This window comes from Dendrobates tinctorius, unplaced genomic scaffold (assembly GCF_039654945.1).
Source record: "Dendrobates tinctorius isolate UK_male_01 unplaced genomic scaffold, ASM3965494v1 ptg000211l, whole genome shotgun sequence".
Taxonomy (NCBI): Eukaryota; Metazoa; Chordata; class Amphibia; order Anura; family Dendrobatidae; genus Dendrobates; species Dendrobates tinctorius.
Window position 1 is genome coordinate 4,951,006 of NW_027361878.1, and position 12,939 is coordinate 4,963,944.

The 12,939-nt window shown below is 40.5% G+C and overlaps 1 protein-coding gene across 1 annotated transcript in view; it reads right to left on the reverse strand.

Moving 5' to 3' along the window:
* LOC141058203 (mucin-5B-like) overlaps nucleotides 1-12,939 on the reverse strand; it is a 90,150-nt gene that overhangs the window by 61,185 nt on the left and 16,026 nt on the right. The window contains exons 10-14 of the mRNA XM_073554350.1: nucleotides 11,252-11,352; nucleotides 9,225-9,376; nucleotides 7,190-7,328; nucleotides 5,830-5,940; nucleotides 3,551-3,733 (exon numbers count right to left, since the gene is read on the reverse strand). Coding sequence (XP_073410451.1) covers nucleotides 3,551-3,733; nucleotides 5,830-5,940; nucleotides 7,190-7,328; nucleotides 9,225-9,376; nucleotides 11,252-11,352 — 686 coding nt within the window. The remainder of the gene's footprint in view (nucleotides 1-3,550; nucleotides 3,734-5,829; nucleotides 5,941-7,189; nucleotides 7,329-9,224; nucleotides 9,377-11,251; nucleotides 11,353-12,939) is intronic.

Genomic DNA, 12,939 nt, shown 5'->3' on the forward strand with positions numbered 1-12,939 from the left:
ACCTAGCTTCCTTTCCTACTTTGTAGGGGGGTGCAGAACACCACTCTTGAAGCCAGACCAGCAAGAAAAGGTTGTTGGATGGATAGCAGATAATGTTTTCAGTCACTTTGGCAGAACAACCCTGTCTATCACACGGTCCAGTCTCATTAGCCGTGTTTCTGGGCCACATAATCCTCACCCTGCTGTGACCAATGTTGTTACTGGAAAGGTCCACTTAACCACAGACATGTGGACAAGTGCTTGTAGCTAGGGATGCTATATTTCACTGACAGCATATGGGTGAACATTGTGGAAGCCCGGACCAAGTTGGACCCTAGGACAGAACATGTGCCATCGACACCCAGGATTGCGGGCCCTGCTTCCATCAGGGTTTCAGAGCAAAAGTTACTCTGAGCCACCACATGAAGCCATAACAGCCATAAAGCCCCAAAGATCAGGGGTGTGGGGAAGAATCCCACGCGTATCACTGTTTGCTGCATCTTCATCAGGAGTAGTATCTATTTATTGTTATCTTTACAGGGCTGTCTACCTTTTTTACATTTACACATCCTTTTCATGTGACACTTATCTCTCCTCTCTGCTTGTTTATTGCTTTCCATCTGTGACCTTTACAGTATACCATGCATCCTTCTGTCCTATCAATCGCCACCATTTCTTAACGGCCAGTGTGAGATATGACTATTTTGTCAGTAGGGCTATATGATTGGCACTATCGTCATTTGGTGCCTTGGTCACCTTTATTAGGGCCATATGCATGTGATTTGGATGTTTCATATTTTTTTCATATTTCCATTCTGCTATGCTCCTAGCCGTTTAATTGTATTTTCACATGTTTACTTTTGCCCTGTTTATACATCATTCAGGGGTGCTGGATGGTTATTGTGCAACACATATGTTTTTAGATGTTCTTAATGTTTTTTCTTTGTATGTCCTTGGTATTCAATAAAGTTGTATTTTTGTATTCCATCAGGTGTGCACACCATTTTTTGCATTGCTCTCTTCTCCCTTGGCTGTCAGGTGGTCGTCACATAGGGAGTTCTCACACTGCATATAAGATTTCACAGCCAGGACAGGAGAGTTTGTACAGTAGAGGGCCCTTTACACATAGCGATATCGCTAGCGATATCACTAAAGCGTCACTGATTTTGTGACGCAGCAGCGATATCACTAGCGATATCGCTACATGTGATACTTACCTCCGACCGGCTCCCCCGCTGGCTATCGCTGATCGCACGAGATCGGCCTGGTCCATTTCTCATCGTCGGCTTACTGTTGGTGCCGACGTGTGAGCCATGGAGCAGGCGGAAGACGGTCACCCTCGCCGCGTCTGACAGGTGAGTACGAACGACGATCGCTGCTTCATCACTAGTGAGATCTGCCTGTCTGGCAGCTCACTTGTGACCATTTAGCGATGCACCAGTGATCCTGACCGGGTCATATCGTGGTCGAGATCGCTGGTGCATCGCTAAATGTAACGGGGCCTTAAGTACAGAAGATCATGGTCTCCTATATATCAGGCTGAGTAGATGCGAAATACTACACTATATTCCCCAGCAGGATTGAAGAAATCACAGTCCTTAATGCTGCTACGTTAAACAAATACCTTTTATTAGGGCTAATTCAAATAGATTCTATTCTGTAATACTACCACTCTTATCTGCAGATCATGTAGGGTGAGCAGTCACAGAAGAACTGGCGTATTACAGTCTTCTATTCAGGGACTATTGCCTTATAAATTATAATCCTTGCTGCTAATTTTTGTCATACACTCATTGACAGATTCATGTCTTTTACGGTGATCTGTACTCAGAAATTCATTAAAGCTGGCAGTGTTACTTGCGTTTCTTCAGTTTGTTTCTGCCACATTCAAGAAAATATATTTTCAGCGACGGTTCAAATTCCCTTCTGTATTCCACAATATTACCACTCTTATCTGCAGTTCATCTAGGGTGAGGTGTGCTCACCTCAGATGGATAAATTATTTTGCTGTAGCAATATATGGCTATGCAAAGCATAGCCTCTGCTGGCCCTCCAAAAATGATTAGTGAGGCCTGGCTGCTGGCCCTCTAAAATCAGAATGAGGGTCACCTGATGGCCTTCTGACAATAGTGAGAGCCACCTGCTGGCCTTCTAACAATAGTAATGAGGTGGCCCTCTACAAATAGTAGTGAGGCGCCTAATGACTCAGAAAAGAAACAAAAAACTTTGTGACTTTCAGAGTCCCTCCTTCATAAATTAAATAGGATGTGTCTGATCATGTCTTACACACCAAACAGCCAGATAAGGTATTAAAATGTTAAAATTACCTAGTGAATGTTTTTTTCACCATTGATAGCATTGAAAATGTGTAAAAATGCAGCAAAACACTGCGTGTGAACATAGCCCAAGGTGTGGAGGAGCATTTTTTCTCGTATTTATTTTGTCTTATATACAAGTCACTATCCTGGAAAGAATGTTTCTTAACATTTTTTCCAGTCAAATCCATTTTATCTTTGGTTTTGCATGTTTTATTGTTAGCCTGTAAAAATGGCATAATACTCTGACTACATTGTTCCCAGCAGCGACCTGGGATTTAGAGATGCTTCCAGGGGTCTTTCCTATGCTGTTCCCATATCATTTCAGCCCTGTTTCCATTGACTTCAGCAGATTTTATGACCCTTCAGACGTCGGAGTGGGGGGGGGTGACGGTAAAAATGCTTGAGTTTCCCATTGACTTCCATTATACTTGCTACTCAGGTCGAACACACAAGTATTATGATTTTCTAGACTCGAGCAATGAGCATTCGAGCATTTTAGTGCTTGCTCATGACTACTTGTAAAGTTTATGTGTCATTACAAACACTTCCAGATCCCATCTCATGGCAGTCAGTGAGGCTGGAAAGTCAGTACTGCATCACTCTACTACCACTGTGTACAGATACTACTGAGATATATTATGTTATTATGTATCATTACAAAGACTTCCAGATCTCATCTCAGAGTTGTCAGCTCTGACCCTGCCTTCACATTAACTGCCTTGAGAGGAGATAGGGAAGTATTTGTAGAGATATAGAACATATGAATTATGTATTATTGCACAGTAGCTGCAGAGGTCAGTGAGGAGAGATGGGAGTGTTTCTTTTCCCCTTCGTAATACTGCATATTTGTGATTGGTCAACCTCATGCAGGAGAAGTACACACCCCAGAGACAAACCTCTGGTAATGCTCAGTTAATCAGTTAAACTATAACCTAAACTTTACAAACTAATATCTCCACAATGTAGAGGGGTGGTTAAAAATTAAAAACTACATTTTATTCAGCTCTGCAGCCACTATTCTATGATGTGGTCAGTTTAACATGCTCATACAGGGGAAAGGTCCCTTTTAAGTTGTAGCTCATGTTTTCAAAACTTGTGCAATTGGATTTTCGGCAATTACATTTTAATTACTGTAGGTTCAGCCATGCTCTGTAGAGCTATGAGAAGATAAAAACTTTCCCTTCCACTGATTCTTAAACATTTTCAGCCATGTTTTGTGTCCATGAGTAATATTACAAATAAACTGTTCATACCTCAGTGGAATTTGAAAGTTGAACAATAATCGTCGTTTTCTGATCATACATGAGAATTACATCCTCTGTCTCGAAGACAATGTGTTGTGCCTTTAAATCAATTCTATAAGAATTATTTTCTTTCTCGCTGCTATGTTTTTTCATTTTCTCTATTCGTCCATCGTAAATATCTATAGTTGTGTCCTGTAAAATATTAGAAAACCATTATAATGATGTCATACAGAGAATGTGATTTGTATAATTTAAAGAGTAATTAAACTTTTTAAATTTAATTATTGATCAGCCCTCACAAAGTTAGTAATCTTTGTAATATATTTCATTATGTTATTTTGCTTCCCTTGATCTCAAAATCAAAAGTTCTGGTTTAACTGCTTAGTTCATTCTCTTTTACAAGCTGCCTTGAACTGCTTCTTTAGCAAGAATTCATACTCAAACACTATTTACAAACATTTCCTGCCTGAGCAATGGGGAAGGGAGCATAAAAGCTCATGGAGTATTTGTAAATAGTGTTTCAGCCTGGATTCTTTCTAGAACAGCAGTTCAAAGCATCTTGTAAAAGAACATGAACTAGGCCAGTGTTTTCCAAACTCCAGCCCTCCTGGTCCACCAACAGAGGCAGATGCAGTAGAGTGCATCTGCAGAAGAGAGAGGTAAGGCTAGAAGTAATAGTATTCATTACCAAGATGTGGATGTTTCCTACGTTGCCCTACGCGCAACGACTTCTTTCTCCCGAACAATGTATTGGACTCAGTGATTCCGCACAGTTCAATGAACATGTGCGGATTCACCTGTGTTCAATAGCTGGCAGCTCTTTGGACACAGTGGACATGTGCTGCACCCAAATCATTACCCGTTACTGAATGTCTGCACATACTCTCACAGGTATGTCTTTTATTTGACATTTGATTTCACGTGTAATTATAGTACTAGGCTTTGCTTGTTCTAGAATCAATATTTAAGCAAAACTTACATTGAGAAGGAAAAATTATCTTAATTATAGACTTTTTTTTATTAAATTTCAAGGTTGGCCCAAAATTTTGTCCATGTTTTTCATTTGAGCCCTCTGTTTATTTGAGTTTGATATCCCTGCACTAGAGGCTGCTATTTTGCACCTGAACATGCCATTAACTAAGATGGCCAATGTTTATCCAGAAACCATCTGACTTCCTGTTTTGTCCTTCATGAAAACACACTTAACTCCGTGATCGAACGTTCTATGCAACAATATCCTGTGACATCCTGTGGATGCAGATACTGCTGAAATTGGGACAACTGCTAAGGGGTTTGAAGGTGCCAAGTTGCGGCTGGCTTTCTCAAACCGCAGTTCCCATAGCAGCCACATGGTTTGCCGCTATGGACAGTACGCCTCTGAGTACAACCTACCAAAATACTGTTGCAGACAATGTCCTCCCCGTCATGGTTGCAACATTTCCTATTGGGAGTAACCTATTATAGCAAGAAAAAACCCTGCTACTGCAAAAAATAGTTTAGGAATAGCTGCAGCAATGAGTCAGATAGATAAAGGTGTTGACTTGCATTCTAAATTCCCAAGAATTTTATTTCAGTTTGATCAAAAATCTGTGGGATGCGCTAGAAAAATAAATCCAATTCATTACAGCATTGCTTCACACCTTACAAGACTTAAAGAATCTGCAGCTAACATCTTAGTGCAAGATTGCAAATGAAATCTTCAGAGGTCTTATGGAGTCCATGCCTTGAATCAAGGCTGTTTTAGTGGCACAAAAGGACCTAAACAATATTAAGTAGTTTTAAATGTTATGGCTGATAAGTGTAAATTTGAATATGTTGCGTCTGCCCTACACACCAGTGGCTCAGTGGTTAGCACTGCAGCGCTGGGGTCCTGGGTTCAAATCCCACCAAGGACATCTGCAAGGAGTTTGTATGTTGTCCCCATGTTTGTGTGGATGTACTCCCACACGCCAAAGACATACTGATAGGGAATCTATATTGTAAACCCCAATGGGGACAGTGATGATAATGTCTGTAAAGCGCTGTGGAATATGATGGTGCCATATACATAAGTAAAATAAATGAATATTAAAACAAAATCAAGACTTACATACTGGAACTAACAGAGCTTTTGGCATCTGCATGAAGTGGAATATAATATATATTGTTGGACAATGTTAATGACAGTCAAGAAACTCTATATGTGTTTGCATACAAATATTTTAGCATTGATTTTCTGCACATGTTTTAGCATTTTCTGCTATGCAGCAACATACTGTAAATGAGAAAATGCAAACACAAGTTCTTACCAGATGAGTAATTCTGATTTTGAGAGAACACACTGAATTTGTTGGTCCACAGAGAATATTCTGTATGGAGATTCGAAAGGTTCCCTCTTTATTATTGTTTGGGCAAAAATCCTTAGCAGAAAGAAAAACAATGGTAAATGCAATAGGTTACAGATCTGTTGTTAAGTCTTAACAGTTCTACCCCAAAATGAGATTTCATTTCGGAGCCCATAACATCCAAATTATCTTACCAGTAAAAATACAGTAGCTTTATTAGACCTATTATTTCTGTACTGATCTTTAGTAGTTCAGGACTTGACTTCAGCTTACGGCTATAGAAACTGCTTAGTCATGGGGGGCGGGGAGATAGGAACCCAGAAGGGAAATTCCCAGTGAGAGAGGGGATAAATAGGACAGGTTGGGGTTCCAGGCTAGGCTAGTCCCAGGAGGCGCTAAGGAGGAGAAGACTCAGGACAGAAGACTAAGAATGGTGGAAGAGCTCGACCAGGGGACTGACAGGAAGAGACAGTCAGGGGGGTGGCCTGACACAACGGACCGCAGGACAGACGAGGCCCCGACGGTACCGTCTCGTCTTTGCATCGTTTGGTCGTGGTAAGCAGTGGACCACCCCCCAATCTGGGCCCCTACTACATGTGTATACTTAAGGTGCGAAATGAGCAAATATTCTGAATTATTGGATACTCATAGAAACCTATGTATAAGCCTGGGTGCACACTGTCTGTGCACTTAGCCAACAGTATATGTTGGGAGCTTTTCCTGATGCATTTTGCAACTTTATCGTAGACTACTGCTGACACCTGATACATGCTGTCCAGTCCCTGGGCAGCAAATGTCAGGTGCTAGATGTATGTTTTACTCTGAAATGCTGCCGCCTAGGACCGAGCTGCGATTTTTTTCATCGGCCCAGTTTCCTTTTTATAATTTTTAAAATGTAAAATATGAAATACATATAGATTTTTTTGTGCCTAAAATACAAAAGAAACGTGTCATCTTTAACTTTAGGTCTTTTAGAGATCATGTCATCTTCAGCTTGCCAAAGTGTTCACAATAACCGTAATTTTGACTAGGGAAGCCCAAACTTTTACATGTCACTGTGTGTATGCTGTTAAGGCCGGGGTCACACTTGTGAGAAAATCACACGAGTCTCGTGTCTCAATACCCGGCACTGCCGCGCCGACACTCGGGACTGGAGCGCTCAGCTGCATAGAAATGCATGCAGCCACACACTCCGGTCCCGAGTGCCAGCAGCAGTGCCGGGTATTGAGACGCGAGACTCGTGCGAGTTTCTCGTAAGTGTGACCCCAGCCTAATAGTACAAGTCAGAAAATGAGAACAACTACATTTATAAACAAGTGATCACCTGAGCCAGTATGTAGTCACAGCCACCACTGAGATCACTGCGGTACTGATCGAAGGTGATGAGATGTGCATTTCCATATAATGTGCAGGTCTTGGGACAGTGTTTCTTTGTACATTCCCATGTCCTGTTCTTACAAGTACTGGTAAGAAAAGAGACCAAAATCAAATTTAACAAAATTTAGATTACTAAAATCTAAGTCATTGTAATTGGAGTGTCATTAGTGATCATAGGGGAAGTAAACTTTTCTCAACTAAAATAAAAAAAAACTCAGTAGGTAGTAGTGTTAATAGTCACCTTAGTAGACTGGAAAGCAATTATTAAACCAAATGTTTTCTGTATTATACTTTGAGCTCTATTATTTTCCAAATTAATAAATTCTGGAAGCATATTTCCTTCATGTCCTCAGTTATAGACCGGGTCCAGATGGCCATATTGAACCAGGTCATTCGTGACTGCAAAATCCGGACATAACTGGCTCGGTACATCAATTTGTGTGCTTGTCCACATTGTGAATGGTGGCGTAACAGGAGCTGCCTTTCTTTGAATGATTTTTTCTGGTTCACAAAATGGACCAAAGTAGTTCTTGCTTTTTTTTCTTCATGCAGGCCATTGGTCTTCTTGGAAAATCGCACTGGCTATAATAATGGGTATATGTGCTGTGCATGCACTGTCCATGGAGCACACGGACTGAAGCCCTTAGGCCTCATTCAGACTTCCAATTTTCATGTACATGTTCTAACTATGTTTTTGGTCTTGTTCGTACGGATATCGTCCATGTGTTCCATGAACGACACAGAGAGAGGACACTGACCCATTATAATCAGTATACTGATGTACATGTCCAAATTTATCCAGGGACTTATGGTCTGTTTGGAAAAAATTCACAACGTCCAATACATTGGTCTGTTTTATGTACCAGAAAAACACGTTTAATGAAAGATAGCTGCGGCAGAAAAAGCAGAGATGTTTACCTAATTGGTACAATCATACTTATAAATGGTAATTAACATTTTTAGACATGCATATATATGGACCCATTATACATTATAGATTACAGGTGATTGCATTTGTTGGGGATGAATTGAATATGCCTTGAATTACCCCCCAAAAATGGACTCTCCAAAATGTTAAAATTTAGCAATTCTATACACACATATTAAGCATGTATCAGCTGTCAGGTTCCCTTTAGCTGTTTGCCTGACCAGGTACAACTTCGAAAAATGACAGACGCAGCTGGCCTCCATTTTGCTGAATTTGCACAGAGTGAATGACATAAGTTACGTATTCTGGAGAATTATATATGTTGAAGGAGAACTCAAGTCCACTCAAATTAAATTACTCGTCTCGAACTGTTAGGTGTCGAGTTATGAGATCACTTTTTCCTGAAGTGACTTTTTGGAAGAAAACTCCATCGGCTCTGCCGTTGGATAAAAGACGTTGAGTGCACATACCTCAAAAATGTTTTTTAAAAGCACCATTCATTAACACACACCAGTCTTAATGAAGGGCTCGCTGGAGAACAATGTGCCAAATACATTACGAAGAGCATGCCAGTTTCTGAATTTGGCGCATCGCCTCTTTATTTCATGTGCTTCCGTGCGCTTTGTCAGAAATTTAACAACAGTTAGAGACTGGAGTAACATTTCTAGCAAATTTTATGCCAGGATATGGACACACCATATCCTGCCCCAGTTTCTCCTCAAATCTATCCACGTCAGCAAAGCTGCTCCAAACTGGTGTAAAAATGGCAAAAGTTGCAAAACTTTAGAGCAGCTCCACGTTTCACAAAAAATGTTGGCTTTTCAAAACTTTTACATCAGTTTTCCGACTTAAAACCTTAATGAATCTGCAGCCATGTGTGTTCAAATAAGATATAGCTTTTGGATTTCTAGGCCTTGATTGTGGAACTTTGTGAATGGTTTAGTACTAATAGATTGGCTAATTCCCCGGAATATCAAAGTGCAATGATAGAGCGTCAGTTATTGCTCTGCTAACTTTGCACAAATAAAGCACAATATAGTAAGAAGCATAATACCAGGTATTGCAGGATATTTTAATGTTCAGTCCTGTGGCATAAAACTTTCCTCCATATACACACGGACACTCGCTTGGAAGAATGCAGCCACCATTATCGTCATATACTAGACCTTTAGGGCAGACACATCCTGGCATACATTCGTTGCTATACTGCAGAAGGATATCATACCATTAGAGAAAAAGAAAAAGGCATTGTTGTTTGAGTAGTTGTTACATGTTTGGATCTTTTATTTATGCCTAGAATATACTGCTAGATTCAAATGTCGGCATGATGACTCAGTGGTTAGCACTGCCACCTTGCAGCACTGGGGTCCTAGGTTCAAATCCTACTAAGAACAACATCTGCAAGGAGTTTGTGTGGGTTTCCTCTGGGTTCTCCAGTTTCCTCCCACATTCCAAAGATAGGGATTTAGATTGTGAGCCCCAACAGGGACAGTGCTGATAATGTCAGTAGAGCGCTGTGGAATTAATGACGATAAATAAAAAAATGGGCTGAATATGTTGATGTAGTTGTTGCCAATTTTTTTTTGCCTCTGTAAGTTTAGGCTATGTTCCAAAGATGAGCTTTTGGTGAGTTTTTGATGTTGCATATTTTTTGCATCATTTCTGCCCAAATTAAAGGGAACTTGTCACCCCCCCCCCCCCGCAGGCATTTTTAAGTAAAAGAGCCACCTTGTGCAGCACTAATGCTGCATTCTGTCAAGGTGGCTCTTTTATTTAGCATCCCTTCCACCGCCAAAATAATCATTTTTAAAATTGGCTCTTTTACTTAAAAACGTCTGCGGGGGGGGTGATAGGTTCCCTTTAAGTAAAATAGGTTACTTTCAGCTTTTTCAAAAATACACCCCATAAAAAAACTCACCGAAAACTCATTATTGGAGCATAGGCTAAATGATACATGCCAAAAATTGAGTTCCAGATGGCTATACCAAGTTAAACTCTCAAAATAGACCTCATTTCAAATCAAAATATCAGATACCTCACCTTTTAGGTTATGTTTCCATGATAAGTTTTTTGGGGAGTTTAGAGATGTGCGTATTTCACGTACAAAGAAACAGCTTGTCAATATTTCAGTACAGTGGATGGGATTTATAGAAATCTCCTGCCCGCTGTGCTTTTTTTTATGCTGCATAAACTGACCTGCAGTGCGTGAAATCCGCAACATGTCAATTTCTCTTGCGGCAATACTGAATTTAAGAATTCACACTCACTTGCGAGAGACTCGCATGAAAACCTGGTACTGCCGCTGGCACTTGGACCGGAGCATGCGGTTACATGTATTTCTATGCAGCTGCACGCTCCGGTCCCAGTGCTGGCGGCAGTGCCGGGTTTTCATGCGAGAGACTGGCAAGAGAATCGAGCGAGTCTCTCGCAAGTGAGTATGAGCCCTAATGCGCAGATTTTCCCCATAGACTTGTTTAGATGTGGAAAATCAGCAGATATAAACACATCTGTCCAGCAGAAATGCACAAAAATGCAAATCCATACAACACTATAATAATAAAGTTTTGTCAAAACCAAATACCAGGACGTATATAAAAAAAATTTAGTTTAAAGCAAGACATAAGAAAGCGTGAAAAATGCATCTAAAAAAGCTAATGGAAAAAAGTAACACAATTTAGTGAAAAAATCTGCAACATCAAAAACTCACCAAATTCTCATTATGGGAGAGTAGCCTTACAGGCCAGTTCACATTGTTATTTAACACAAAAGTGTCTAAATTGTTAATATGATCTAATCAGATTGCAGCTTAATTTTGGAATTTTTTCGGAAATTTAAAGCTCGGGTCTGATTTTTTTTTGCTGTGGCTAACACAAAATAAATTTGAACACTGTCAATCAATTCTTGCACCAGCTTTGAACAGTGAGAGATCTCTGTATAAACATACAAAAAAGTAAAAGGGGATTTCAAACGTCATCTGCTTAGAGGGCCCTAGACGCAAACAGTTAGTATAAAAATAACATTTTTAAATACATTCCACAAACTTAACTAATGATGATGTAGGTAGCAAAGATTTTTTCTTACGCATTCCATGTCTTGGGTTGTGCAACTTTTCTGACACTGAGAGCCGACTATATCCGGATCAGAAGAACTGCAGTCATAATAATACATGGGTGGTTCACAGACTAAAGGTAAGACAGCATATGATCAAAACTAGAAATTATGTGAAAACAATACTGTAGTATATAATGAAAAATGGCCATAGATGACCTTTTCGCCTGAAACCAAATTCTTTTACAAAAAACACAGTTTTTACTATATACTTTTTTTAGATTGTTCTTTATATTTTGTAGAGGCAACAAAATACTTCCTAAATAATCGAGTTTTGTTATATGTTATTTTGATTATTATGAATTTTTTATTTTATTTTAGTACATTTCTATAAATTCCAATAAGCAATTCGTGTTCTTTTTAGGAGCTTTTTTTGGAGCAGATGCGTTCCAAAATCCAGCTTAAAAATAGCTTGAATGACTTTCTGTCCATTTAAGGCCATGTTCACACATTCAGTATTTGGTCAGTATTTTACATCAGTATTTGTAAGCGAAAGCCAGGAGAGGGACAATCAGAGGAAACGTATAATAGAAACCCATCACCACTTCTGTATATATCACCCAAACTTGATTTTGGCTTACACATACTGATGGAAAATACTGACCAAATATTGAATATGTGAACGTGGCCTTAGGCTAGTTTCACACTAACGTATCTTCACGCAGCGCACGGCGCCGCTAAGCCGCGCCCCCTGCTGAGCCCCTTCCGGTCATCTCCTCCCTACTATTGCACAGCGTTGCATGCGATCTGCGCACCCTATCTTTAGCATAGGGTGCGCTGACCGTGCGTTAGTAGGATTTTTGTGTGCGCTGCGCACTCTTGAAGGTGCGCCGAGTGCACCAAAATGCAACACGGTGCGTTCGGCACACCTTCAAAAGTGCGTAACGCACGCAAAAATCCTACTAGTGCACGGTCAGCTCCTGGTCTGCGCACCCTATGCTAATGATAGGGTGCGCAGATCGCATGCAGCGCTGTGCAATAGTAGGGAGGAGATAACCGGAAGGGGTGCGGCAGGGGGTGGGGCATAGCGGCGCCATGCACTGCGTGAAGATACACTAGTGTGAAAGTAGCCTTAGGCTTGGTTCATCTCGCATCTTAAGCGGTTAAACAAAGCTCAAAAGACTAGACATATGCACAGCAAGTCATTTTTACATTGGAGTATAGGAGCCGATTTGTTAAAACTGTCTAAAAGAAAAATTGTATGTTGCCCATAGCAACCAATCAGAGCTCAGGTTCCATTCTTTAAACTGCTCTGATAACTGAAAACTGCACTGTGATTGGTTTGCTATGGGAAACAAATACAGATTTTTCTTTTTGACGGTTTGATAAATCTGCCCTAAATGATCATAAATGTTTTTTCTTTTTAGCATTTATTAAGCCCTTTTTCAGTCATTTACAGAGCAGAAAAAGACATGTGTACATACCTTAAGTGAACTAATAGAGCATCCTTTAAGTGGTCAGTATCCACCTTAGGCCGGAGTCACACTGGCGAGGAATACGGGCGAGTGAGAGGCGCTAAAAGCACGCATTAGACACGGACAAATGATTCTCTATGGGGTCACTCGCACCAGGTGTATATTTCTCATCCGTATCCTACGCTCCGTGCCAATCGCAGCATGCTGCGATTGTCAGCGTACTACGCCCGTAGTACGCCAATGCAA